The sequence below is a fragment of the Mastomys coucha genome, unplaced genomic scaffold (genome assembly GCF_008632895.1).
Source record: "Mastomys coucha isolate ucsf_1 unplaced genomic scaffold, UCSF_Mcou_1 pScaffold5, whole genome shotgun sequence".
Lineage (NCBI taxonomy): Eukaryota > Metazoa > Chordata > Mammalia > Rodentia > Muridae > Mastomys > Mastomys coucha.
The window spans coordinates 78543035-78568692 of NW_022196911.1; the positions used below are offsets into that span (position 1 = coordinate 78543035).

The window sequence follows — 25658 nt, forward strand, 5'->3', positions numbered from 1 at the left end:
CTCATTACAGATGGTTGTGAGCCACCATGTGGTTGTAAGAATTTGAACTCAGGACCTAAGGAAGAGCAGTCAGTGCTCTTAGCAGCTGAGTCACCTCTCCAGACCCTGCACTATTACTATTAATAAGGTATTTTACTACCTTTGGGGTCGGGTTGGGTACTTGTCAGTGTGCAGTGTTCACTTACAGCATCTCTCACTTCAGACTGCTTACATTTCCAGCGCTCGGCAACCACATATATATATGGCTTGTAATAAAAGGGCTGGTCAGCACAGAGAAAGTCGATGGGGTTAAGATTCTCCAGTCAAAATATTCATGCTTCCTCAACCGGAGCCCTTGAGCCTCCTAAGGCCTTCGGATTCCCAAACCCAGGTTTATCCTGCTGCAAGTTAGGAGAGGACAAGGAGCCTTCACCTCATTTCCAACGCCAGGATCTAGCTGGCCTCAGCACAGCAAACAGCACTCAACCTTTAACTCCCAGGAGCCTCCCTCAGCTCTCATGCTCCTGTTCTGTAAAAAGACCTTGTCTATCAGTCCTCTCTCTTTCATCATTTTTTAATCAACAAATAACTGAGCATCTCACATGGATAATTTTAAGAGTAAATGATTTCAAACATACACCTTCCTCTCCATCCCAAGGCCACTTTGATACAAACAGCCTTTTAGTGGGTTGGCTTGTCTTACCCTGAGCAGTTTCAACTGTAGTTAACTATGCTCTAGACCCACTCACTGCGTTCTTTCCCTATGGAATAAAGGCTTAATTCTACCTCACAAATAGAACTTCGCTCCACGATCTGCTCTTTACTTAACCTAACAAAGCCCAATTGTTTGTCCTTCCCAGTCTGAACAAGGTCACTTACCTCCCGGCCTGGATACTTTTATTTTTGTAAAAATAGCCATCTCAAACTCACAAAGCCTACTTGAAGTTTAGAAGCAATAGTACACTAAATGACATGTAATCGGAGCCACCGTCCCTGTCGCTCCTTCACATTTCCTAATTACCTTTTTAATTAGTGTCTTTTAATTCAGCAAAACTCATGCGTACCGGAGCAGAAAACACAGGTGGTACGACTCGAGCTTTCCTTCCCTGAGATCACTGCAATGATTTCTCAATTACTACCTTCAATATCTAACAATCCGAAAAACTCTAGGAAGTTCTGGCCCGCAGCGCCCCAAGCCGCCACTCGAACCCAACAAACACTCAACTCAAAGCTTCCGGGCCGGAATAGAACGGTGGCACACGTGGCGACCGGAGTGGGCGGGGTTCGAGGGTGCAAGTCTGTTACTACGCCTGCGCACTGCCTCCGGCTCAAGGACCCGTATTTAAAGAGACAGGCGGTCTAGTCCTCGTGCGAGGCCCGTGGCCTTGTGGGCTTCTGGTCCGGTGGCCGGCGCGGAGCGCCAGAGCCAGGGCAGCGGAGAAGGCAGGTGAGGGACGGTGCGGCGGGCCGCGATGCGCTCTGTGGGGAGGGCCGTGGCCCAGCGCGGCGTGGCTGGAGTGGCGGTGGCTCCTCCCCCGCCCGCCGCTCAGCCTGGGGGCACACCCTCCGTGACGTGGCGGCCCCACGGGAGGCCCGCGGCCCCCGGGACCCCAGGCGGGCACTGGGAAGGGCCGGATGAGGGAGTGGGCATCCTCAGAGGGTCGGAGCCGATCCGCCGCTGGTCCCTTCCCCCCGCCTTGTTGCGCGACCGCGGCTCGCCCGCACACCCTATGGGCAGAGCGGCGTGCTGCCTGCTCTTCGGGTTCCGGGTCCCGGCGCTGGTCTCCTCTTGTATTTAATTGTCGTATCCCGGGATGGGCGATACGACACCCTACCCACCCTATTCTGCGAAAAGTTGAACTCCTACTCGCCCCGAGCTCCTCTCCAGCCCTGCCGGCCTTCACTCGCCTCTCTTATTCCTCACCGTTAGGGCTTGTGTGACCTACTGAGTCGGCCAGTTAGGGACCTCCCCTCCCCCAAGTGGAACATTGTCAAATACACAAGTTTGGTCCACATCCTCAGGGACTTCAGAACTCCACCCACTCCGGCTTGCCCTCGTACTCGTTGTAGTTTTCCTAACCATTCCGTGAAGTAAATACTAATCTTTAGGGTTTTTTTGTTTCTTTTCCTTTTGAGATGGTCTTGACTATGTACCCCTGGCCAGACAGAAATTTACCAAGTAAACCAGACTGTCTAGCTTTGAACGCACAACAATCCTTCTGTCTTTGCCTTCTGAGTGATATTACAAGCGAGAACCGCCATAACTAGCTCTTAGTTCTGGTTTTGTTTGTTTTGTTTTGTTTTTTAAATAAAACTGGGGCCGGGTGTGGTAGCACACGCCTTTAATCCCTGCTCTACATAGTGACTTCCCCGACAGCCAGGGCTACATAGAAAGATCCTGTCTCAAAAAACGAAAAAGAAATAATAGAAAATAAACTGAAGTCATACTTGGTGGCTCACACCTATAATCCCAGGACTGGAGGTGGGAGGAGGATAGCCAGCTAAGGTGGCTGGCTAGGGTCGGCCTTGTTGGAGGAAACCAAGTCACCTGGTATCTACCCCACCTTCCCGCCCCCCTGTAGGTGGGTAGGCTTGGCCTCCAACCCCTTCTTCAATAGTACACCTGCTGTGCTTTGCTCTCTCAGCCTTCTTGCTATTCTGACACAGTATCAATTTTAGTTCACAGCAGAGTGGGGACTAAAAATAGTTTCCAGTAAACTGGAAATTAAAATTGTAAAGCCACTTAAATAATTACAAATATAAGAAAGGGGTAGGAATAATCATTTTCCCTATGAATTGGTTCATCACTTGCTTAGATTCTTACAGTCCAGTTATTTCAACCTTCCCTGATTCAGGTTGCCAAATTAAGCAAGGGAATTGCTTATTCTGTTTCTAAGGACTTTTACTCTTAGAACAACTACTCCTTGAATTAGGTACCACTGTGAGCTGCGTTTATAGATGAAGTAGGAGAAGAGAGGTAACAGAAGTCACACAGCTGATAAATGGCTAAGTAAGGTTTTGAGTTCAAAACCTTACTTAGCAGTTAATCTGATTATAGACTCTGGTTAGTTGCCTCTCAATGGGGGCCTTCTTCTGAAATCCCAAAATTGTTATAGTGGCTTAATTGTTTTCTGCAAGTGTCTCATGTGTTGTATTTCACAGAGAAACATCATAAACATAATGTAATTTTTCTTTTTTTTTTTTTTAAGACAAAGCTTCAGTATTTTGGTAGTATTTAAAGGTCATCATCCATTATGAGTACCTTTACAATCAGTCTCTACAATGTTGGTGTGGCACGCTCCTTTTGAAACTGGTAAATATTTAATGCATTGGGAAGTGTCTGGTTAATCATGTGCTCTGTATGAGATTCTAACCATTGAGAAATTGGAAGCCTGTATTCTTCATGTCTGTCTGTCTGTTTCCACCCTTTTATGCAGCTATATGACTTTGGCTTTCAAGATCCTCTTCCCGAGAAACCTTTGTGCCCTTGGCAGAAAAGAACTGTGCCTGTTCCCAGAACATAATCGCAGGGCCGCCATAAGACAGTTCAGCCAGTGGTCGGAAACAAATCTGCTTTGGGGGAGCTGCCTCCTCCAGAGAAGAAAGTCTGTCCTTTCTTTCCAGAGAGGTCATCTAAGACCACGTGCCACCCACCTCATTTTCTGGCCAGGGTCGCATGTGGGACTCTGTACTGGCCCTTGTGAGATGGCGGAACAGCGGTTCTGTGTGGACTATGCCAAGCGGGGCACAGCTGGCTGCAAGAAATGCAAGGAGAAGATTGTAAAGGGCGTATGCCGCATTGGCAAAGTGGTACCCAACCCTTTCTCAGAGTCTGGGGGTGATATGAAAGAGTGGTACCACATTAAGTGCATGTTTGAGAAACTAGAACGGGCACGGGCCACCACAAAAAAAATTGAAGACCTCACAGAGCTGGAAGGCTGGGAAGAGCTGGAAGATAATGAAAAGGACCAGATAAGCCAGCACATTGCAGGTGAGGAGAGAACCTGCTCTCAGCTTGCTGGTACTGATAGGATAGGGTGCCAGGAGACTGGAGTCTAGGAGATTTCTTTCTCTGTGTATCCTCCTTGTACATAATTTTAAATTCACAGAATAGTTACAAGAACACTCAGGTTTTCTACACAGATTTCCTTCTTGATAACAGTCAGTTTGCTTTACCATTTCTGTTTATGTGCTCATTCTCTCTTTCATATCAGGCTTAGTTTTTATTGAGCCATTCAGAGAAAGTTGTATCTCCAGGCCCCGGAGGTACCCAGTGTGTATCTTTAAAAAATAGGATCTTGGGCTGGAGAGATGTCTCAGTGGTTAAGAGCACCAATTGCTCTTCTGAAGGTCCTGAGTTCAAATCCCAGCAACCACATGGTGGCTCACAACCATCTGTAATGAGATCTGACAACCTCTTCTGGCATGTCTGAAGTCAGCAACAGTGTACTTACATATAATAATAAATAAACCTTTTTTTAAAAATAGGATCTTTTTTTCTGAGATCATAGTTTACCTGTCAGCCTCAATAACCTTATCTGTATACTGTTCTGTCAGTTGACTGAAGGCTATAATTTAGTAGTACATTTTCCTCCATTGTAGGGTCAGGTCTAGGATCAGACTGGGTATTACATTTAATTGTCATGTCTCTTTGGCCTCCTTTACTCTGCAGCATTTCCAGAGGTTGTTTTGTTTTGTTTTGTTTTGTTTTGTTTGAGATGTGTTCTTGCTATGCCATATACCTTGGACTGGCCTCAGACTTGGAGCAATCTTCCTGTCTTGTCTCCTCAGGACTTAAGATTACAGGCTTGTGTTACAAAGCCTGGTACTCCATGGTCTTTCTTTTAGATATTGATATTTTCAAATAATCAACCACCACCAACCTTCTAGATGTCACCTTGTTAACTTTATGAACGAGTAGATTACTACTTTTTCTCAGAAACTTACAGTTCAATGCTATACTCAGTTTGGTACTTATTTGCCCCATATTTGGCCAGCTTGCACACCCTTTAGGCTGGTTTCTGTATCCTGTATAGCCTAGTTTGCTTGTTCGCACTTGCTTGCTCTCTCTATCTCCCCCACCCCTCCAGACTTTTAAGTTGGACATTAAACTCTCAGTTTTTTCTGCATCAGCCTCTCAAGTCTGAAACTGCACGTGTTTTCCAACTACACCTAGCAGGAACATTCTTTTCTTTGAGAGTTCTAGCTAGGTGAAGTGGTGGTATGAACCTGCAATCTTGGGCATTCAGGGTGAGTTCAAGGCTAGCAAGACCCTGTCTGAAACACATCTACAAGTACTTAAGCATTAGGTCTAAGAGGATGCTCTTGACCTTCTGTGTCTGTCCTTCCCTAGCCTTGGAGGCAGCCATTCCTCTAAGGAGTCTGGATTCCCATTAATGGGAAAACAATTTTAGAAACTAAAATCTGGATGTTGTATGTCTCATCATCATAGCATATCTTTGATTCTAAGTCCTTGGAACAGACAACTAGAGCAGTAAGCATGCACATATACACAATCACATACATATATTCATATGTCTAACATACATGCGCGCTCACTTTTATATGTATAGTTGAGGACTCTCAGACTCTAAAGTAATAGAGCTAAAGGATGTGGCTCTGAAGATAGGCCTGTATTATTATTCTTGGTCTTCATACTGACTGGCATCTCACTAGGAAGGAAGTGCAGTGAGCACTCATATTTCCCTACCTTTGCCAAACAGACTCTGCTTTCTCTGTTTTACTTTGTTGTTCCTTTATTTTGAGGCTATTCTACAGAGCTAGGTCCAAGTTTTATCTATCAAAATGTGATCACTGGGGCTGGAGGGATGGCTCAGCAGTTAAGAGCAAAGGTGGCTTTTCTAGAGGACCTGGGTTCAATTCCCAGTACCCCCATGGCAGCTTACAACAATCTACAATTCTAATCCCAAGGGATCCAACACCCTTTTCTGGCCTCCCTGGGTACCAGGCACACACGTATACCCAAATGTATGTGCAGGCAAAACACCTATGCACATAAAATAAAAATCTTAATAAAAAGCCATTATTGGTTTCTCCCAATCTGTACTAATTCTTATATATTGGATAAAAGGTAGGCAATTTGGTGAAAATTCAAGTTACTAATAGATGTATACTTGTTTGTTTTATTTTGTTTCCTTCTCTCTGACCTTTTAACTCCTCCCTCTACTCAAAAAGACTAGGCAGCCTGGGGTCATAATACCATAAAAACTTACCAAACAAGGATTTGAAAACTGTTGATAAATCTCCAGAAGCTTTGTTGGCAGTCTTTGTCTGAAGGGTACTTTTGTTCTTTGTGGGTCCTGTAGACCTGTCTTCTAAGGCAGTTGCCACACCTAAGAAGAAAGCTGCTGTCCAGGCTAAGCTGACAACCACTGGCCAGGTGACATCTCCAGTGAAAGGTGCTTCATTTATTACCAGTACCAATCCCCGGAAATTCTCTGGCTTTTCAGGTAAGATGTGTTAAGGTGACTTTCCCTGTTAAGGCTCTCTGTTTGGTATCTAAGTCTCTGGCTCAGTGAAAATACTGCTTTACCAAGTGTCCATAACTGGCTTCTGTCTGGGCAATCCGGCCATGACTAAAAAATTCGGTGTTCCACTTGGATAGCATTTCTTTGTGTACTTTAATCTCTGCCATAGCAGGAACATGTTGGTTTATCAAGACTTCTTCCACTGAAAGTTATTACCTGGGTCAAAAAGATTTTTTTTCTAACCTGCTCCTCTCATATTTTAAATGACAGAACTCTGAGAAATTGTTTGCCTAAACTTGCCTGAACTGAGGCGAGATCATGCATAAGACGTTTTCCTTTGACTTCTCTTGATATTCTGTGCCCATATATTCCTAAAGTCGAGCCGTATGAGCTTAGAGCCAGAGGAAACTCTGAATGGAGGGTTTGTTGTGTTCTATTGGGAGATAGTAGGGCCCAGTGATAAAGCAGAAGGACTTGGGATTTAATGGGCTCTGGATTCAGAGTCCATCTCCTATCTCTTGCCTAAGTCTTGGCAAGATAAACAGTGACTTGTTATCATGCACATACGTAAGTAAGTTGCTTCTGTAGTATAACAAACTACTGTTTGTGGACATGGAATCAGTGAAGTCTTGCTATAGGGTGCATAGAGGACTTGAGAGGGTCGTTTATTGGCTGTGGGTAGGAGAAAGCATTGACCTAGGGACTTTGTTCCTCACTTAACCTAAGGAGGTGCTTTTCTGTTACTCTCAGGCTCATTCTGTGAATGGACTGAAGTTTAGGCTGGCAGTGGAACTAATATTACATTGGTGTCTGTTTGTCCCAGTAGTAGTGTGTTATTTACCCTTTATTGTTTGAGATAAACAATTCTTATGGCTGGCTCAATTGAAGAAAATAACAAAATGAAACCTTTGGACTTGAGCAGTCTGGAGATTCCAAGAAGCCTAAATGTGAAGTCAGGAGAGTTGAGGTTTGGTCTATGCTTGACAGCTTGGTGCTTTGAGCAAGTCTTCATTTATCTGAGTATCTACGGCTTTGTCAGTGAATCAAGACATTAGTCCTGTCAGAAGACTATGGGAAATAACATTACAGAAATGATGCCTCCTGTAGAAGTTTTATCATACACACATGCATACATGCACAGTTTGTTTTGTTTAAGAGACAGTCTTGGGCTGGAGAAATGGCTCACCCATTAAAGGATACTCCCAACCCAAAAATATAGGAGAGGTTTTCTTGTCCAGCCTGTTCTGAAAGTAAGATCCTACTGTCTCTGCTTCCTGGGTGTTAGAAGTACAGGCATGTGCTGCCATCTCTTGCAGATTTTATTGTGTGAAAACTCCAGTTTGTGCTTGGTAGTGGACCAGTGATAGGGATACAGAAGAATCCAGGTGACACTAAAGATGGCATGGTCCAGGGAGAGGCCTTGATCTTGTGCATGGAGTTTAGAAGAGTCAAGAAGAACAGGGTGTTCTCCTTCATGAACCTGGCTAAATACCAATGCTCTGGAAAGATCTCCACCCCAGATCATATTCCAGGTCAGAGATGATGACAGACTTACAGTTTACAAACCCAAACAAGAAGTCTTAGTCAGCAGCTCCGTGATAGAACAACTTGCCTTGCTCTTGAAAATGGTCACAAAGAGGTGAGAATCACTGAGGTTTCCCTCGGATATAAACAAAGGTACCTTTTATTTTGACAATAAGAAAAGATGAGCTGGGGCACACTGGTGGGCCCTGACTTTTGCTGGCATCCCTGTCTTCCTTCTTCCAAGGAGGTAGGTGGTCTTGAAAGCTGTCTGCTCTCAGGCCTTGGTCTCATCAGTAAGAGGACAGTGAACTCTGTAACCACCAGGTTTGCAGTGGCACTGACAGTCCACAAAGGCAGTCATTTCAGTTTTACAGGTTCTTTGGTTTCTTCTCTCTGGCTCATCCCAGCCTTTGTGGAGTCAGAATGGCAATTGCTCTGAGATCCACTTGATGGCTTGTGGCATGAAAGCAGCTTTTGCTCCTACAAGTGGTACTCAATGTACGGGTGCTTCTCAGTGCAGTCTTCATGCAGTGGTATTTGTACTGATTCCTTGGCCTCCATATTTGTACCTGATACATGGATGCAGGACTTCCAGTGACTCTTTGAGGACCTTGCATAAAATGACATATAAGCCCCCGGCAAAGTTTTAGTGTTCTTCTTCCTTTTTGTGTTTCCCCCCAAAAGAAAAATTAATCATCTGTGTTGTTTCTCTCACTAGCAGCCAAACCCAACAACCCTGAGCAAGCCCCTCCAAGCCCTGCTCCTAGGACGAGTCTGTCCACAAGGAAATGTGACCCTAAGCACAAAGATTGTCTGTTACGAGAGTTCCGGAAGCTATGCGCCACGGTGGCTGAAAATCCTAGCTATAACACCAAGACCCAGATCATCCACAACTTCTTGCAGAAAGGCTCCACAGGAGGTAGGACTGTACATATACTGAACGTGCTTTTCCTCGGAAAAGCTCAGAGCCATGGCAAGCTTGATGTGCAAAGACACTTGAATCGTGTAATTCTTGATCATCTTGAAATGGGATCCCATAGCTGGAGTTATCACCAGGCCCTGCATGTTATATGGCCAGTTCTGCTTGGGTGCTTGGCCGTTTTCTTCCTCTGCAGAAGAGCCCATCACATTTCACATAAGAGAGAAATGTCCCACTAGCATATGTGATTAGACGAACCACATGCCTAGTGTTGAGTAGAATGCCCTGGCTGTTTCTTTTCATGGATCTAGCACATTGTCATTCATTATCTCTTATTTCATCACAACATGAAAGTCGTTGCTTTGCCCATTGGGAGACTGTGGAGTAAAGGTGAGACAGTTACACGTGCATGGAGCTGTGGAAAGCAGTCTGCTTTTTTTCTTCCTGATGATGATGATGGTGATGGTGGTGGTGGTGATGATGATGATGTTGATTTAGATAGGGCATCACTGTATATCCTTGGCTGTCCTAGTACTTATTATGTGGACCAGGGTAGCTTTGAACTCACAGAGATCTGCATTCAGGGTTGTCTCCTGAGTGCTGGGATGGAAGGCGTGCAGCACTCCATTTCTTTTCTTTTTTTGTTTTTTTGTTTGATGTTGTTGTTGCTGCTGTTTTGAGACAGGGTTTCTCTGTGTTGCCTTGGCTGTCCTGGAACTCACTCTGTAGACCAGGCTGGCCTCGAACTCAGAAATCCACCTGCCTCTGCCTCTCAAGTGCTGGGGTTAAAGGCGTGTGCCTCCACCACCCGGCTTGACATCTCCATTTCTTAATGGGAGTTCCTCTCCTTTGTTTTCAGATGGCTTCCACGGTGATGTGTACCTAACAGTGAAGCTGCTGCTGCCTGGTGTCATCAAGAGTGTTTACAACTTAAATGATAAGCAGATTGTGAAACTTTTTAGCCGAATTTTTAACTGCAACCCAGATGATATGGCCCGGGACCTAGAACAGGTCAGAGGCGGGTGTAGGGAGGTCATAACCTAGGTGGGAATTCGCCAGGATAGCCTTCCCATAGCCACTTTAAAAAATAACTGAGCACATACTGGTGTAGGAAACTGAAACTTAGTGAACAAGACTCTGTTAGGCTGGGAAGCCAGGTGTGAAGGTACGACTGTTCCTTTCGTAAGTCTGATAACTGAAAACATAGCACTGCCAAGCCACAAAGGCCTTGTCTGAAAGGCAGGGCTTGAGGCTTCCTTTGTCTATCCTGGGACCGTGCTGGGCTTTTTTTGCTTGCTTGCTTTCCCTTTCTTTCTTTGGACTTTCTATTCATCTTCGGTTTGTTCGTGACTCTAGCCTTGATACCATGGAAAGTTTTTACCCAAACATCTACTAAGGACAGACCATGTCTTTTTGTGCAGATTCTTAAACAGGAATCAGATTGGCTCAGTCTTAGATTAGTGCTGTGCCTCTGCTCAGCTAAAGCAAGTGGGTGAATAGATGGGCCCTCCTAAGAACTGGCTGGGAGAGAGTTCCCAAGAAGAATGTTTTAGGGACAAACACTGTGCTGGAACTCTTGACTTGGCATTCGTCCCAAGCTCCCTGGGGTTGCAGCAGTGGCGTTTTGGTTTTTGGAGACAGGGTGACGTGTCAGAGACGATCAGAGTCTTCTTTGAGCAGAGCAAGTCTTTTCCCCCAGCTGCCAAAAGCCTCCTCACCATCCAGGAAGTGGATGCATTCCTCCTGCACCTCTCCAAGCTCACCAAAGAGGATGAGCAGCAGCAGGCCCTACAAGACATTGCCTCTAGGTGAGAATGGCCCCATGGAAAGCAGACCCCCACGGGCATGGGCTTGGGAAGGGAGGTTTGGGGGATCAAAGTCCTTGAGAGATAAAGCTGAATATGCCTTATCTTTTCAGGTGTACAGCCAATGACCTTAAGTGCGTTATCCGGCTGATCAAACACGATCTGAAGATGAACGCGGGCGCAAAACACGTGTAAGTGCCACAGCCACTCTTATAGCCAGACTGCCGATGCCCTGTTCCCGGCTACTCTCAAGACTGGGGAGTCCTGCTACAGATTTGAACCCTCATTATTACTTCTTCTGGACCCTAACTCACTTCCACATCCATTTTCTCACAAGCAAAGTGGAGATAACTATCTTTAACACAAAGCTACTACAACTGAAAGTCTGGAATGGGCTTCTTGCCAAGGCTGTACCATGTAAGGCATGCGGTCTCAAAATCCTGAATTTTCTGTTTTGTCTTTTCCTGTGCTAGCTTTGATTTCCAACCTATTGACATAGCAAAATCTACAAAATTGATGCTCAAGAACTGTTCATTCAAGTTACCAAAAAAAGTGTTATAAATAAATTTTGTGTTGGGTTACATTCATAACTATCTGTGGCTCCATGGGCCTACTGCTGTAGGTTAGTCACATCTTCAGGTTAAAGGATGGAACAAGGCTACTTCCCCACATCTGTCTGACAGACTGGTGCCCTAAGCTGTGATGTCAGTTGGAGAGGTGTGTTTCCTTGCTCCTGTTCTCTTTGACAGGTTAGATGCCCTTGACCCCAATGCTTATGAAGCCTTCAAAGCATCGCGCAACCTGCATGATGTGGTGGAGCGGGTCCTTCACAATGAGCAGGAAGTGGAGAAGGACCCAGGCCGGCGACGGGCTCTGAGTGTCCAGGCCTCACTGATGACTCCTGTGCAGCCCATGCTGGTGAGGAACACTGCCTTGTCCCTCTCATCCATGTCTCTTTAAGTTGCTGGCATCTGAAAGGGATGAAGGCAAGAGCTCTGGTAGGTTGCCAGGGAAGAGTGGAAGTGAGCAGAGCCATACTGGGCCAGGAAGTGAAGGTTCAGAAGAAGGTAGGTGATCTAGTACAACCTGAGTCTGGCCTCTTGCACTTTACTGTCCCTGATGGGAGTGGCACGTGGGACCAAGGAGCTTAGCATCACACTTGAACACAGGGCTGTGACCTCCTGCAGGGTAGCTCAGAGATGGCAACAGGCTTCCTGTGACAGGGAAAAGAAGCTGTAGGAGTATTCACGCCAGTACATAGCTGGTTGCTGGATCTTTAGTGGGGATAGCTGTTCCTTCTGGTGTTATGTGGAGCAGAGTCAACACCTGCTGCTCTGCTGCTTGCTATAAGTCTCCTTGGGCTTTCCAGGGCTATGCAGGGAACTTTTTTTTTTTTTTAAAGCTATCTTGTTATACTAAATCCTTGTTTAGGTTTAGTATGTTTGGAATAGGTTTCTGTGTTTGGAATAGGAAAGAGTTCTTTTGCTACCAGAAATATAGATTAGCTTGCTAAAATGGTATGATCTCCATGCCAGGGTCGGAGCCTCTTCCCTCACCTGGAATAGAGGCTTTACTGGCTTTTGTGGGAGTCCTTCCTAGAGTCCTTTCCACAGCCTTGTCTGAAGAATGGTATGGGGTGCATGCTTAGTGCTTTAGCTCACAGGCTTGAGTCTGGCTGTTCACTGGCTGCCTGACCTTAAGTAAGCGCATAACCTCCCTGACCTTCAGGTTTCTCATTCAGTACTTGTCCTCTAAGGGATCATCTCAAAGATGAGATGATGTTGTTTTATGTCCTGTCAAGAACCCCCAAAGTGATAGTTACTGTTTGAGTCTGGCTGGTGCCAGTATGTAAGTGAGTGGGCTCTAGGTCTGGGTGTCCTGTCAGTCTCTGGTTCTAGTCATCCTGCCAGCCCCACTGTTACTGGCCCTCTCCACTCTTACCTCCATCATCACACTGTAATAGCTGGTGTGCTTAATAAGCCAGGTGCCTGGTAAGAGCCTATAGTACTGAAAAAAGTAAATGGTACTTCAGAAGAATTTTACTCTAGAATGGATAGCATTTATCTTTTTCAGAATGTAAACTGTTAAACCAACTTTGGTGATGAGTATTTTTGTTTTTTATATTTGAGACAATTTTGCTATGTAGCTCAGGATATCAGCTAATGACTTTATTATCAGAATACAGCATTGTCCAACCCTTTGCAATACATCACCCCTTCAGCAGTCTGTCCTGAGTCAGTGCCAGAACCAGTTCCGTCCTGACAATCCCAGCCCCAGACCCTGCTGAGGAGCCCTTGTTGAAGGGTTCTAACATTTGCTTTCTCCTTTCCAAGGCCGAGGCCTGCAAGTCCATCGAATATGCAATGAAAAAGTGTCCTAATGGCATGTTCTCTGAGATCAAGTACGATGGTGAGCGGGTCCAGGTGCATAAGAAGGGGGACCACTTCAGCTACTTCAGCCGCAGTCTGAAGCCTGTCCTCCCTCACAAGGTAATACCCTTGCAGCAGGACATCTCCTCCCTACCTCTCAAAATTCCCAGGTTGAACTGCAGGGCCTTTCAGGCTGTGTTTCACAGGAAGAGATTTGGTTTTTCTGTAAGTGAATGGAGAGAATTTATTCCTGCACTCTTCTAGTAATGAAAGGCTGCTTAGCTGGGACAGCCAGTGAGCCCAGACATGGGTTAGTCAGGTAGGAAAGAGCTTCCTGAGACAATGCAGTGCAGACAGCTCAGTGAAAATCTTGGGTGTGTCCCTGTCCCCTGTGCTCCTTCTGGGCTACATTAGGGTTCTTATATAAGGAAATGTTGGATTATCATTCATTAGTTTACTCAACAAGTATTTCTCAAATATTGTGCACTGTGGTAGCTAGTGGACATAAAAAGTACAAACAATAGATAAAAATTCTGACCTTCATGGAGCTTGGAGTTTGATAAGTGCACAGTATTATGGGGCTGTCTAGGATCCTGATCCCTGCCCTACTCAGCACTGATGGGAATTAAGAGCCTCGTTCCTCAGCCCTTCTCAGCTTCCAGGGCCAGTCCTGTGAGGTCTGTGGAAGAGAAGCAGCTGGGATATCTGGCTCCAGTACCTCTGAGTAAATGGTTTCTTTTTTTTTTTTTTTTTTTTTTAATTATTGGTTTTTTTGAGATAGGGTTTCTCTATATAGCCCTGGCTATCAGTGGAAAGCAGTTTCTGCTTTTTTTCTTGATGATGATGATGATGATGATAATATAGATAGGGCATCACTGTATATCCTTGGCTGTCCTAGTACTTATTATGTGGACCAGGGTAGCTTTGAACTTACAGAGATCTGCATTCAGGGTTGTCTCCTAAGTGCTGGGATGGAAGGTGTGCTGCACTCCATTTCTTTTCTTTTTTTGTTTTTTTGTTTTTTTGTTTTTGGTTGTTTGTTTGTTTGTTTGTTTGTTTTTGAGACAAGGTTTCTCTGTGTAGCCCTGGCTGTCCTGGAACTCACTCTGTAGACCAGGCTGGCCTCGAACTCAGAAATCTTCTTGCCTCTGTCTCCCAAGTGCTGGCATTAGAGGCGTGTGCCACCACTGCCCGGCACCTCTTAGTAAATGGAATTCCTGGCTTTGCTGCCCACTTCTTCTCTGGTTCTGACTCGGTTTCTCAGAGTCTGTATATTGGAGGATGTATTGTGTGATCCAGTAGAGACTTGGTGGCTGGGCCACTTGTTTTATGTGTTGAGCAAGAGAGCTGAGCAGTAGTCTTTCGTGGACCTTTGAATGAGGTTCTTGTTCCAGGTGTGCTAGAAGCTGATGAGGATGTGATCAGCTGTGATAAGGATGATGTAAGACAGTCCCTCTTGTGACCCAGCAACATTTGAACACAGCTTTCCAGAATATGCTTTCTTTACTTTTTCAAATCCTGTGGATTGAATCAGGGCTTACTATATCATCAGTCCATGCATGTCTGTTGGTTCTTAAAGGGCTGGATTGGGGATGGAAGGAAGTAAGGATGGTCAGTCAGGTCTTTCCTCATCCTGTTACACACCCTAGGCAGTGACTCAGCTGTTCTCAGCAGAGACTCTCCGGACCCCACTGCTGGTACCCTTTGTCTGGAAATACCTGAAATTGTAGTGGGACTTCTCCCACTGAGTATCAGAAATTAGGGCTCTGGCTCTTGTTAGGCAGAATCCCGTCCCAGTGCTTATACTCTGAAGACAGCAGGGGCTTCAGAGTTCCCATCTAGGTGAAAGCCTGTTCTCATTCCTTGCTCTTCCCAGGGCTTTATTTTTCTGCCCTGCAACCCATCTGTTTCCTCATCCCAGTCCTCAGCCTGATAACACCAATCCTGTGAATGGACACTAGTCCCCACCTGCCTATCTTTCCTCTTTTCCTTCCCTCCCATATTTGTCTACCTTCAGGTCCTTCCTGACTGACTCACTGTTTCTTCCTTTTCCTCCAAGCCTTCTATATAGCCCATAGAAAATGACTCAGTGGGCTGACCATTTTCTGGATGTAGACAGAGGTAATAAAGCAGATAGCCTGATAGTCTTTGGGAGACTGACACAACCTAGTTGTTCATTTCACTCATCGCTTGGGTGTTCTCTGTGCAAGGTTCTCTGTGCTGTTTTGCCTGAGCCTTGATCACTGTGGCTTAGTTTTAGGTCTTACTGCCAAGACACCCTTGCCAAAGCTGCCTTTGTACTTGTAGGTGGCCCACTTCAAGGACTATATTCCCAAAGCTTTTCCTGGGGGTCAAAGCATGATCCTGGATTCCGAGGTGCTCCTGATTGACAACAACACAGGCAAACCACTGCCCTTTGGGACTCTGGGAGTGCACAAGGTATACACTAAGAGTCCTGTGTGCAAAAACTGTGCTGTCAGTCTGACAGAGGGGTAGAGGGGAGATTAGAACCAACTGAGACTTGAGTTGGTTTCTGTTGAGCATGTGTTCTTTTATCACTGTAACAAAATACCAGAGGTAACCTTTCTATAAAGGGGAAAGATTATGTTTCTAGAGGTTACAGTCATAGATACAGGGGCCCATAGCTTTAGATCACTAAACGTGGTACAGCAAAGACATTTCTATCATGAGCTAAGAAGCATAACGAGAGGAAGGGGCCAGTCCCACGACCCCTTTAGGAGCTAATGACTTGGTCCCTCCCCTACTTCACCATCCATGGGAGCAAGCCTTAACATTTGGGCCTTTGGGAAACACTTGGGATCTAAAGTTTAGTGAGCACCATCTATGGAGTGCTCTGTGGCCCTGCAGAGCACTGGCAGGACTGTCTACAAGGGCTTCTGAAGTGGACTGCTACTCCTCTGATTCCGTGCCCTCCTGTGCTTCCTGCCTCATTTTCTCTGCAGAAAGCTGCTTTCCAGGATGCTAATGTCTGCCTGTTTGTTTTTGATTGTATCTACTTTAATGATGTCAGCTTGATGGACAGGTAAGTTAATTTGCATTTTGACATGTTTGGAATTTTTTTTTTTCATTTTTTGAAGTACTGGGGATGAAATCCAGGGCCAAACATGTATTAAACATATAATCAACCTTCGGATTATACTCCCTGGCTCCCAAGATTCTTAATTTCACTGGGAATTTATCTGGGTTGGATAGAGGCTTCAGTTAGGAAAAAGGGATGGGGCTAACATTTTTGCATTGTATCTGTGAGCTTCTAGGGGATGCTGTGGGTAAACACCCAGGGGAACTGCTGTCTAGAGTGAGCTACATCCGAAAGCTTGGACCTACACAGCTGATACTTGTCCTTTATGCACTCAGGATTCTCCCTGATCCTATTTCTATAGCTACACCCATGGTTATTAATGATTATTGATGGGGTAGGGTCCCGAGGCCTGTGCCAGCCTGGAGGTTAGGGATAGCACAAGAGTTGTAACATTGTTCAAGTGGGACAGAACATGTAGTCTTAGCTAGAGGCTGTTTTCTTGGCTCAGTAAAGTAGAAAGCACAGCTGTAAACTGGCTGTGGGCTACAACTTATGGTTGTTTATCTCCAGTGTTGCTAGAGTCCTTACACCCATTGACCGCACAACTGTTCATGTGGGAGCTTGGATCCATAGCTGTCCTTCTCCTGAAGCAACAGTCCTATCACTGGGTCCTATCCTGTTTCAGAGTTCCTGCTAGGAGTGGGAGAGAAGCAAGAACCTTACCTCTCTCTTTACCTCAGCTCTGCTGTTTCCCTTAGGCCTCTCTGTGAGCGACGGAAGTTTCTTCATGACAATATGGTTGAAATCCGTAACCGGATTATGTTCTCAGAAATGAAGCAAGTTACAGTAAGTGAAGTCCTGTCCTAGGCAGGGATCTGATGGTTTGAAACCAGACCAGAGAACCCCAAGGGGTGTGAGGGGATGACCCTTAGATGTCCTCTGTGGGGTGCTAAAAAGCTTGCCATTGGCAGTTGCCATGTTGCCTAATTGTCTGCAGCCTGCCTCTCAAAGGCACAGCAGCTCCTAGTTGTACACACTACTGTATAGAAATGAATGGTCTGTTCTTACATGAGCCTGTACATTTTTCCTACCGTCCTTCAGAAAGCTTCAGACCTGGCTGACATGATAAACCGGGTGATCCGAGAGGGCTTGGAAGGGTTGGTGCTAAAGGATGTGAAGGTAAGATAGCTACTACACCTGTCTTTTCCTGCTAGAGGTGACAGAGGTGTTGCTGTGGGAGAGAGGGAGAGCTGTGTAGGAGTCTTTCTCACTCGGCTGGGGCAGGCTGATCCTGGATCTGAAAATGGCTTTGTATGTCCTGTAGTGCCTTGACACTGAGATCGGTCCATAGTGGTAAAAAGATGGACCTCACCTCTATTGAGTTTCCATTATCTGTGATCTATTTTTATGTCCCATCAGGGTACATATGAGCCTGGGAAGCGGCACTGGCTGAAAGTTAAGAAAGATTATTTGAACGAGGGGGCCATGGCCGATACTGCTGATCTGGTGGTTCTTGGGGCCTTCTATGGGCAAGGGAGCAAAGGTTAGTGGTGTTTGGTCCCTGTGATGGTACTCTATCAGAAGACATACACATTGGCCTTCTTACTAGCTTGATCTGCCAGTCATGGCTTCCTTGAACCTGGGATCTAAGGCCCTGGTCACAGCAGACAGACATCTGGGAGCTTCACTCTCACACCCAGAAGTTGAGTAAGAAGAGCTGGTGAGAGCTCAGTGGATTTAAAGCCCTGCCTCAAGCCTTCAGAGCTAAATTGATCACTAGTATCTACTTGTAAAAGAAGAAAACTCCTACAAGTTGTCATCTGACCCCCCACCCACATGCACTCTGTAGCATTTATGATGACTGGATTATGACTGGCTGCACAAAAGTCCACACTCAGAAAAAATGACAAAAATGTTTTAATAGGAAAAATACTCCAAAAACAACAACAAAAAAAGGAAAAATATCAAAAAAAAAAAAAAAAAAAAAAAAAAAAAAAAAAAAAAAAAAAAAACCAAAACAAAACAAAAAAAAAAGACAAAAGAAAAAGAAAGTAAGGAAAAATAATAATAATTAAAAGAAGTTGGTCAAGAGCCGGGCAGTGGTGGCACACGCCTTTAATCCCAGCACTTGGGAGGCAGAGGCAGGTGGATTTCTGAGTTCAAGGCCAGCCTGGTCTACAGAATGAGTTCCAGGACAGCCAGGGCTACACAGAGAAACCCTGTGTTGAAAAACAAAACAAAAAAAAAATTGGTCAAGAATAACCTTTTTGCAGTCCTGACACAAGAAAGCTCAACTAGCAACTGTCTCAGGGCCTTAACAGCTTCCTTCTCAGAAAAAAATCTGTTTCTTCTTTTATATGTATTTATTCTTTTCATGTATATGAGCATACTGTTGCTGCCTTCAGACACACCAAAAGAGGGAATTGGATCTCATTACAGATGGTTGTGAGCCACCATGTGGTTGGTGGAAATTGAACTGAGGACCTCTGGAAGAACAATCAGTGCTCTTAACCACTGAGCCGTCTCTCCAGCTCAACAAAATCTTTCTTGATTGGGGAGAAAGCTGAGGTCTGAGAAACACTTAGGCAATTTGTCAGGTTGTGTCTGCTATGTGTCATGTTCTGTCCAGTTCCATGGAGCCCAGTAAGTTGAGTGTGATTACTCAAACACTCTTGATGGTAAGGCCTTGGCTCATTCTTCTCTAAGCAGTCTATCGTGGTCCTGGCAGAGGTGGTTCCTTCTAGCCCACACTCAATTCATGTCCCACTCCTAGGCGGAATGATGTCCATCTTCCTCATGGGCTGCTATGACCCTGACAGCCAGAAGTGGTGCACTGTCACAAAATGTGCTGGAGGTCATGATGATGCCACCCTTGCCCGCCTGCAGAAAGAGCTAGATATGGTGAAGATCAGCAAGGTGAGGAAGGCACCTGGTTGACCCTGACCCTGGACAAGTAATCCTCCCTGAAACAGGCTGTGCTTGGAGGACTGAGCTCTGCAAGTCCTGATTCTTAATTCAGAAAGGAGTTTACTTCTTGGCCATAGAAGCAGGATTAGGCTTTTAAATCTCAGAGAGCCTATCTTATAGAAGATGGGCCACAACCTCTCTGAAGAGGGAAGATCGCTTGGGGTGAGAGGTCATCCTTTTTAGCTAAGTCATTTCAGTCTTATTACCAAAGACAGGGTTTAAACCTTTCTCCATCATGACAGGAGCCCAAAACAGTATCTTTTCTTCTTCAGGATCCTAGCAAGATACCCAGCTGGCTGAAGATCAACAAGATCTATTATCCCGACTTCATTGTCCCAGACCCAAAGGTATCATCACCTGATGCTTTGTGACCCCCCATCCCAGTAGTAGTTTGTAGTTCTGCAGTCCACAGAAGTTAGTCCAGCTTTGCTAAGGTCCACCCAGGATGGGACTTGGATATTCAGCCAAATGACAGGCACAGGGCTAACCAGCAGACTCTGAGGACTTGTCCTTAGTGAAGGGGAAGCAAATTCCTTTCCATTTATAAAAGAGGCCTGTTCTAGAACTAAACCAAACCAGGCCCTGCTTAAGCAGACAGGTTTCAAGAGAAGGCATAACTGGCACACAGGCCTCCTGGCTGACAGAGAACGTCTGTGCTTTCAATGACACTTGTTTCTGTCTGCTGGAGACTCTTCCTTCTTGGCCAGTGATAATCCACCTGTTTTATTTCTGACAGAAAGCTGCTGTGTGGGAGATCACAGGGGCAGAATTCTCCAGATCTGAGGCGCACACTGCTGATGGGATCTCCATCCGATTTCCTCGATGCACCCGAATCCGGGACGATAAGGACTGGAAATCTGCCACTAACCTCCCCCAACTCAAGGTGCCAGCCTCTTGGCTTTCTAAGTGTCATCAATCCACTATCTTGCTCTTGGAGTGTTGGGCATCTAGCCTATTCACATGCCATTTGGCTTATTATCTCCATTCCATAGGGACATCACAAGGAGAGCAGTTCCTCCTAGCTCCCCTTCTTCTGGTCCCCTGAAGAGCCTATAACTTCCTCACACAATTTAGGAGTTGCCTCAGACCACACTCCTACTTTACTAATTAAGAACTGAGGTTTAAGGACTGGAGAGACAGCTCAGCGGTTAGAGCTTGGGCTGCTCTTCCAGAGGACTCCTGTTTGATTCCCAGCACTCACCACAGCTCACAACTGTCTATAGTTTCAGTTCCCAGGGTTCCAGTGCCCTCTTCTGGCCTCTGTAGGCACCAGGCATTTACACATTTACATGGTGCACAGACAGGCATACACCTTTTTTTTGTTTTGTTTTGCTTTCGTGACAGGGTTTCTCTGCATAGCCCTGGCTGTCCTGGAACTCACTTTGTAGACCAGGCTGGCCTCAAAACTCAGAAATCCACCTGCCTCTGCCTCCCAAGTGCTGGGATTAAAGGCGTGTGCCACCACCACCCAGCTTTTTTTTTTTTTTTAAGAAAACCAGGATTTAGGCAGAATGTACTATTGTACACCTTGAGAATTCTAGCACTCAGGAGACAGACTCAAGTTTCTCAAAGCCAGCCTGATCTACTTGGTGAATTCCAGGCTAGATAGAGTGAGACTCTGCCTCAAAACAACAACAAAAACCTGGTTCATCTGAGCCTATAATCTAAGCACCAGAGAGCCTGAGACAGGGAGACCTTAAGTTTAAGCCAGTGAAGAATTAAAAAACTTTTGCCACAGAAAGTAGCTTATACCCAAATTATTCATGTTCCAGGGCACAGGGCCTTACTTTGTTCCTTAGCTATATGTGCCAGGAAGCACTCATCCCAGACACAGGTCAGGAAGGTCAGTGAGTGACAGCACCCAACTCCCCACCCCCACCTTCCCCTTACTTCCTAGGAACTGTACCAGCTGTCCAAAGACAAGGCAGACTTTGCTGTGGTAGCTGGAGATGAGGGGAGCTCCACTACTGGAGGCAGCAGTGGTGAAAATGAAGGCACTGCTGGGTCTGCTGTGGCCCACAAGGGCCCCAAGGGCCCCTCCAGTAAGTCCTCTAGTGCCAAGAAGACCGAACAGAAGCTCAATAACCCCAGTAGCAGAGGTGGTAAGTGAGGAGGCCTGAGATGATGGGGAGGGCTATGGGGAGGCCAAAGATGGTAGGCCATAGACATACACTTCAACTCTGACGTCCTGTGACTGGGTGTCCCCTACAGCAGTGTGTTCCTAGCACGTGACTAGCTAGGGCCCAGAAACTGGTCTACCAGGCCCCCTTTATCTACTTAGCAAACCTGGATGACAGAGGACTACCCAGGAACAGTCAGTCTGACCTTGAAGCTAAAGGATCCCCTTAGCCTTGCTCTCTCCACTTACAGGGCTGTTCCCTTTCCCTCTTCCTTCTTGGTTTTGTGGTTTTGAGACAGGGTTTTTCTACACCAGACTGGCCTTTAACTCACTATGTAGTTCAGAATGGCCCTGAGCTTCTGAGTCCTCTGTCTCCACCTCCTTAGCGCTGGATTAGAGGCATGTCCCAGTTTGTGCACTGCTAGGGATCAGACCTAGTGCCGTATACATACCTGACTTCTGCTTTCCTGCAGACAACAAACTGACTCCAAAGTCTTCCCCTGTGAAACCAGGAGAGAAGCTGGCTGTGAAGTCTTCTCCAGTCAAAGTAGGAACGAAGAGGAAAGCTACTGATGATACCCCATGCCTGACAAAGGTGAGGGTAAGAACAGCACTGCTGGACACAGGCCAGCTTGGCCCAGCAGGGTCTAGAGATCCAGGCTCCTGTGTGTGAATGTGACAAGCTGTCCGTATTGATTTTGGGGGAAGACTCCTGGAGCCCCTTCCCTTCCTGTTCTGGGCAGGTGAGCAGTCCTACGACTCCACCCTGTGCCCTTTTGTTGCCTTGCAGAGGCGGCGGGCAAGCCAGCAAAGAGGAAGGAGAGCTATGCGGACAGGCAGGAGATAGAGCCGGCCTAGCAGGAGAGGCTGCGAGCCCACCCAGCTACCAGTGTTGTTGCAGTTCACATTAAAGAACGAAGCCCACTCTGGCGGTGGGGTACAGCACATTTGTGTCCTCTCTCGGAACAGGTCTACCCAGCAAGGAGAGGGAGTCTGCTGTGGCAGACAACTCCCAGCTAAGGAGCCTATTCTCCCTTTTGTTAGTCCCTGGTCTGGCAGCAGGTCCTGAGTCCTGCTACTGGCTAGTGTATAGTACCCTGGGTGGCTTCTAGCCATGACTAACAGATTGCACTCATGCCCAAGCAGATGTACAAAAGTTGATATCTCGGGGCCTGTGCCCAGTTCTCAATAGAAGCCACTCCCACCTCTGCCCTCCTTGAAGCCCTTGCACTCACCCACACTGATGAGCAAGACTCCTGGGCCCTCTTTACTAGGCAGCTGTGCAGAACAAACTGATATTCCAAGTATTTTGCACTGGGTGGCTCTGGAGAAACAATTTACCTAGATCTCAGATGTTAGAGCCCACCACTTTTGACTTTTTTCTTGAGTCAGGAAGAACTGTCAGACCAGGGTCAGTTTGAATGACTGGAGGAGGGGATAGCAATGTCTTCTCCAGGCATCCCTAGCTGTCCTGTAATCAGGCAGGTGAAGTCCCACTTGTACCCAGGCTAGGGCTTACTCTGGATGAACCACTCTGTTTGCAGGTGCTGTTGGATGTCTTCACTGGGGTACGGCTCTACTTGCCACCTTCTACACCAGACTTCAAAAGGCTGAAACGCTACTTTGTGGCATTTGACGGAGACCTGGTACAGGAATTTGACACGGCCTCAGCCACACATGTGCTAGGTAACAGGGAAAAGAACACTGATGCCCAGTTGGTCTCCTCAGAGTGGATTTGGGGATGTATCCGGAAACGGAGGCTGATAGCTCCCTGCTAGGACTTTGTTTTTTCTCCTTGGGCTGTCCTCCTGCCCACTCTACCACCACACGAGGCTCAGCCTGAAGAGTAGGGGCCTCTACGCCAAGCAGCCTACCTTCTTACACCCTTGGACTCTTCATGGTCTCTTGTGGATCAGGAGTTAGCTGCTGTGGACACAGCAGTTTAACTGGAACTTTCAGATCTGGGTGCTAGTTTTGTCTTTTTTATTAGTTGTCTGATAACCAAGTCAGACCCTTATTCATGCTATGCACAGCACTCTGCCAATGAACTACAATGAATTACAAATAAGAAATCTTAAGCTAGGCATGAAGAAGTCATGGGGATCAGAAGTTCAAGGCTAACCTGGAGAAAGATTTTAAACAAGAACATGCATCCTTTCCCCCCACTGGTTCCACCTACAGTTCTCCTCAGTGACTAAGGAATGGAGGCTGAGCAGAATCTACTTCTTGTGCGCCTCACTTCCATGTGCATCTTAAAAGCTGTATTTAAACTGTTCTCAAACGCTTCTTGTATGTGGCAAAACCTTTATTATGCCTGGTTCAACCCTCACGTGAAAGAACAAAGTGGTATCTGATGATTATAGTTTCCAGGTCAATGCCTGGAGGGAGAGGTGGACATCCACAGCAAAGCGGCCTCCTTGGAGACAGGCTCCTTGAAGGTGAACCTGTCCACTAGTCTGACTACTCTGAGGAGCACAGGTCCAGAGCTGGGGAAATCTGTACACCTTGTTTACCCAGGCTGGCTCCTGTGTCATGTGTGGCAGATGCACTTGAAGGGTATAACTGCACACAAGGGATACAGTGGAAGTGTCCTAAACTAGCCTCATCTGATTATCAAGACCTTGAAATGTGACTGAACTGGGGAAAACCATGAATATTTCAAGACAACTTCAAATGGTCTGTTTACCAGTGACATCACACATCATCTGAGCATCAGTTCAAGAGGAATAGGAATAGTTCAAGAGTCACTGTTGCTGAATCACTGGGCAGCTGCCACTAATCTCAGACACCCCGTTTAAGGCATGCAGCGCACATCCTGGTACAGAGGTTGTCCAGGAGGAGGCCTAGCTTACCACTTCACATGTTAAAAGTTCACATTTGAGTCTAAACATGGGCTTCACCAGGAACTGTGAGAGACTGGCTTTCTTGTCCATGCTGTGCCACCAATTGAAGATCAGCTCCCTGTCCTTATCAACTCAGCATGCTTACCTCTCCACCTCCTGTGAGCTAGGTTACTATGATGGAACCTTATAAACACTTATGTGAGCCTCTAAGATGCAGATCCACCACCCCATGGAACTCCTAAAGTAATATCCCACTAGGAGGTCGCTTACTTCTCTGGCTGTGTCTTTCACCTGCTGTTTAAGACATGGGTGTAGATGCTCTGATGAGGGCAGAGTATGCAACATTCACTCTAGTAAGCGAAACACTTTATTCTAGCCTCAAGCTTGGAATACTTGCCTTCCTTGGACCAAGCAGCTTGGTAGAGCATCAAAGACTACTCTTTCCCATCACACAGGGCCAAAAGTTCAGCCCTGTCCCTTTAATGCCTTACTATGTATTTACTCCAACTCACTGTCAGGGTAAACTATGTAGACCTTTGTATCTTCTTCTGTCTTTCCACGCAACCCTAAGCACCATCACCTGAAACCCCTCCCAAGGCTGGAAACATGCCCTCTGTGGCCTTTGTTTACATAGTGCCAGTTGATGACAGGCATTGTCCATTACTGGATGCTCAACAGGTCCAGCCTGAGATAGGTTAGAATCCTTTCATCCAGTTCTAGAGGTGATACACTCCCCTCCCCTCAGACACCTGGTCAGGTGGGTGGGTACAGGCCTGTGCTTATTCTGTAGTCTGCTCTGTGCCAACCTTTGAGCCATACTTTCAGGGTAACTTAAAAACTTACTTTCCACTTAGCTCTTGAAGGCCCCGTCTACAGTGGGACTGTAAATAACTTCACATGGTGCTTCCCATTTGCTCTTGAGACTCATTCTTACACTTAGCTCCACTGTTCCACAATTTTTCCAATGTACTCTTGTGATCTTGGGCAAGTCACAACACAGAGTAGGGCTACTTTAACCAAGACTAGGAAGACTAGGTGGCCAGGCACCTCCATCAGTAGGATACATCTCTGAAGAGCAATGTTCTGCATGTGGCCTGCTGTGTGCCTGCATTTGCAAGATCTTTGGAAGCCTCTGGCATTATCTACCCCCCCAATACCAGATGGGACAGGCATCTGTATTTAAACTTTATTACAAAATTATAAAGCAGAGCTCTGTAACAAAAAAAAAAATACACATTCGGGTATGTTTTTTAATACCCAGGTGAGAAAATCTTAATGTAAGCCACTTGGAGCTACACATTTCCATCCAAGAGATCTTGACAAATTTGTACAACACAGACTATTAATTACTTTATAGCTTATTAGTTTAGAACCAGCTATTCCAATCTATGAAACGGCATCTTTGAAAACTAAGTCTCAACTGAAATCTTGGCGCAATCAGCAAAATCCACAGAATAATTGGAAGGATTAGATGTTTCAACAGTAATTAAGACCAAGGATCCGTGAAGAACAAAAAGGGGGCTCGGGTATTTAAAAAAAAAAAATCAGGTTTTCTACCTGAGGTGTTAACTGGAATGGGTTCCAACTTTCATTTGGTTTAACAAT

General features: G+C 46.0%; 1 protein-coding gene across 10 annotated transcripts; it reads left to right on the forward strand.

Moving 5' to 3' along the window:
• The first annotated feature begins 1276 nt into the window (after window positions 1–1276).
• On the forward strand, window positions 1277–25553 carry Lig3 (DNA ligase 3). 10 transcript variants are annotated; one of them, XM_031351664.1, is made up of 21 exons: window positions 1278–1426; window positions 3189–3292; window positions 3417–3970; window positions 6306–6449; window positions 8713–8910; window positions 9770–9921; window positions 10552–10718; window positions 10829–10906; window positions 11465–11633; window positions 13049–13204; window positions 15392–15523; window positions 16048–16127; window positions 16883–16970; window positions 17226–17303; window positions 17544–17667; window positions 18898–19040; window positions 19364–19438; window positions 19828–19974; window positions 20989–21193; window positions 21684–21805; window positions 22755–25553. In XM_031351664.1, exons 3-21 carry the CDS (start codon window positions 3421–3423, stop codon window positions 22986–22988), a joined length of 3042 nt encoding a protein of 1013 aa, XP_031207524.1. In that variant the 5' UTR covers window positions 1278–1426; window positions 3189–3292; window positions 3417–3420; the 3' UTR covers window positions 22989–25553. The 10 variants fall into 10 exon arrangements, with proteins under 10 accessions (XP_031207525.1, XP_031207526.1, XP_031207524.1 ...); XM_031351671.1 differs by lacking the exon at window positions 22755–25553 and adding an exon at window positions 22001–22146; XM_031351667.1 differs by having other exon boundaries at window positions 1279–1426; window positions 8710–8910; window positions 21723–21805.
• Window positions 25554–25658: the final 105 nt, after the last annotated feature.

Excerpts from the sequence above, each read along its gene's own strand:
- Lig3 (XM_031351661.1), top strand. The coding sequence starts at position 3,421 with ATGACTTTGGCTTTCAAGATCCTCTTCCCGAGAAACCTTTGTGCCCTT. Across the intron at positions 8,911-9,769 it reads GCAGAAAGGCTCCACAGGAG|ATGGCTTCCACGGTGATGTG; the intron begins GTAGGACTGTAC and ends CTTTGTTTTCAG. Across the intron at positions 10,719-10,828 it reads CTACAAGACATTGCCTCTAG|GTGTACAGCCAATGACCTTA; the intron begins GTGAGAATGGCC and ends TTATCTTTTCAG.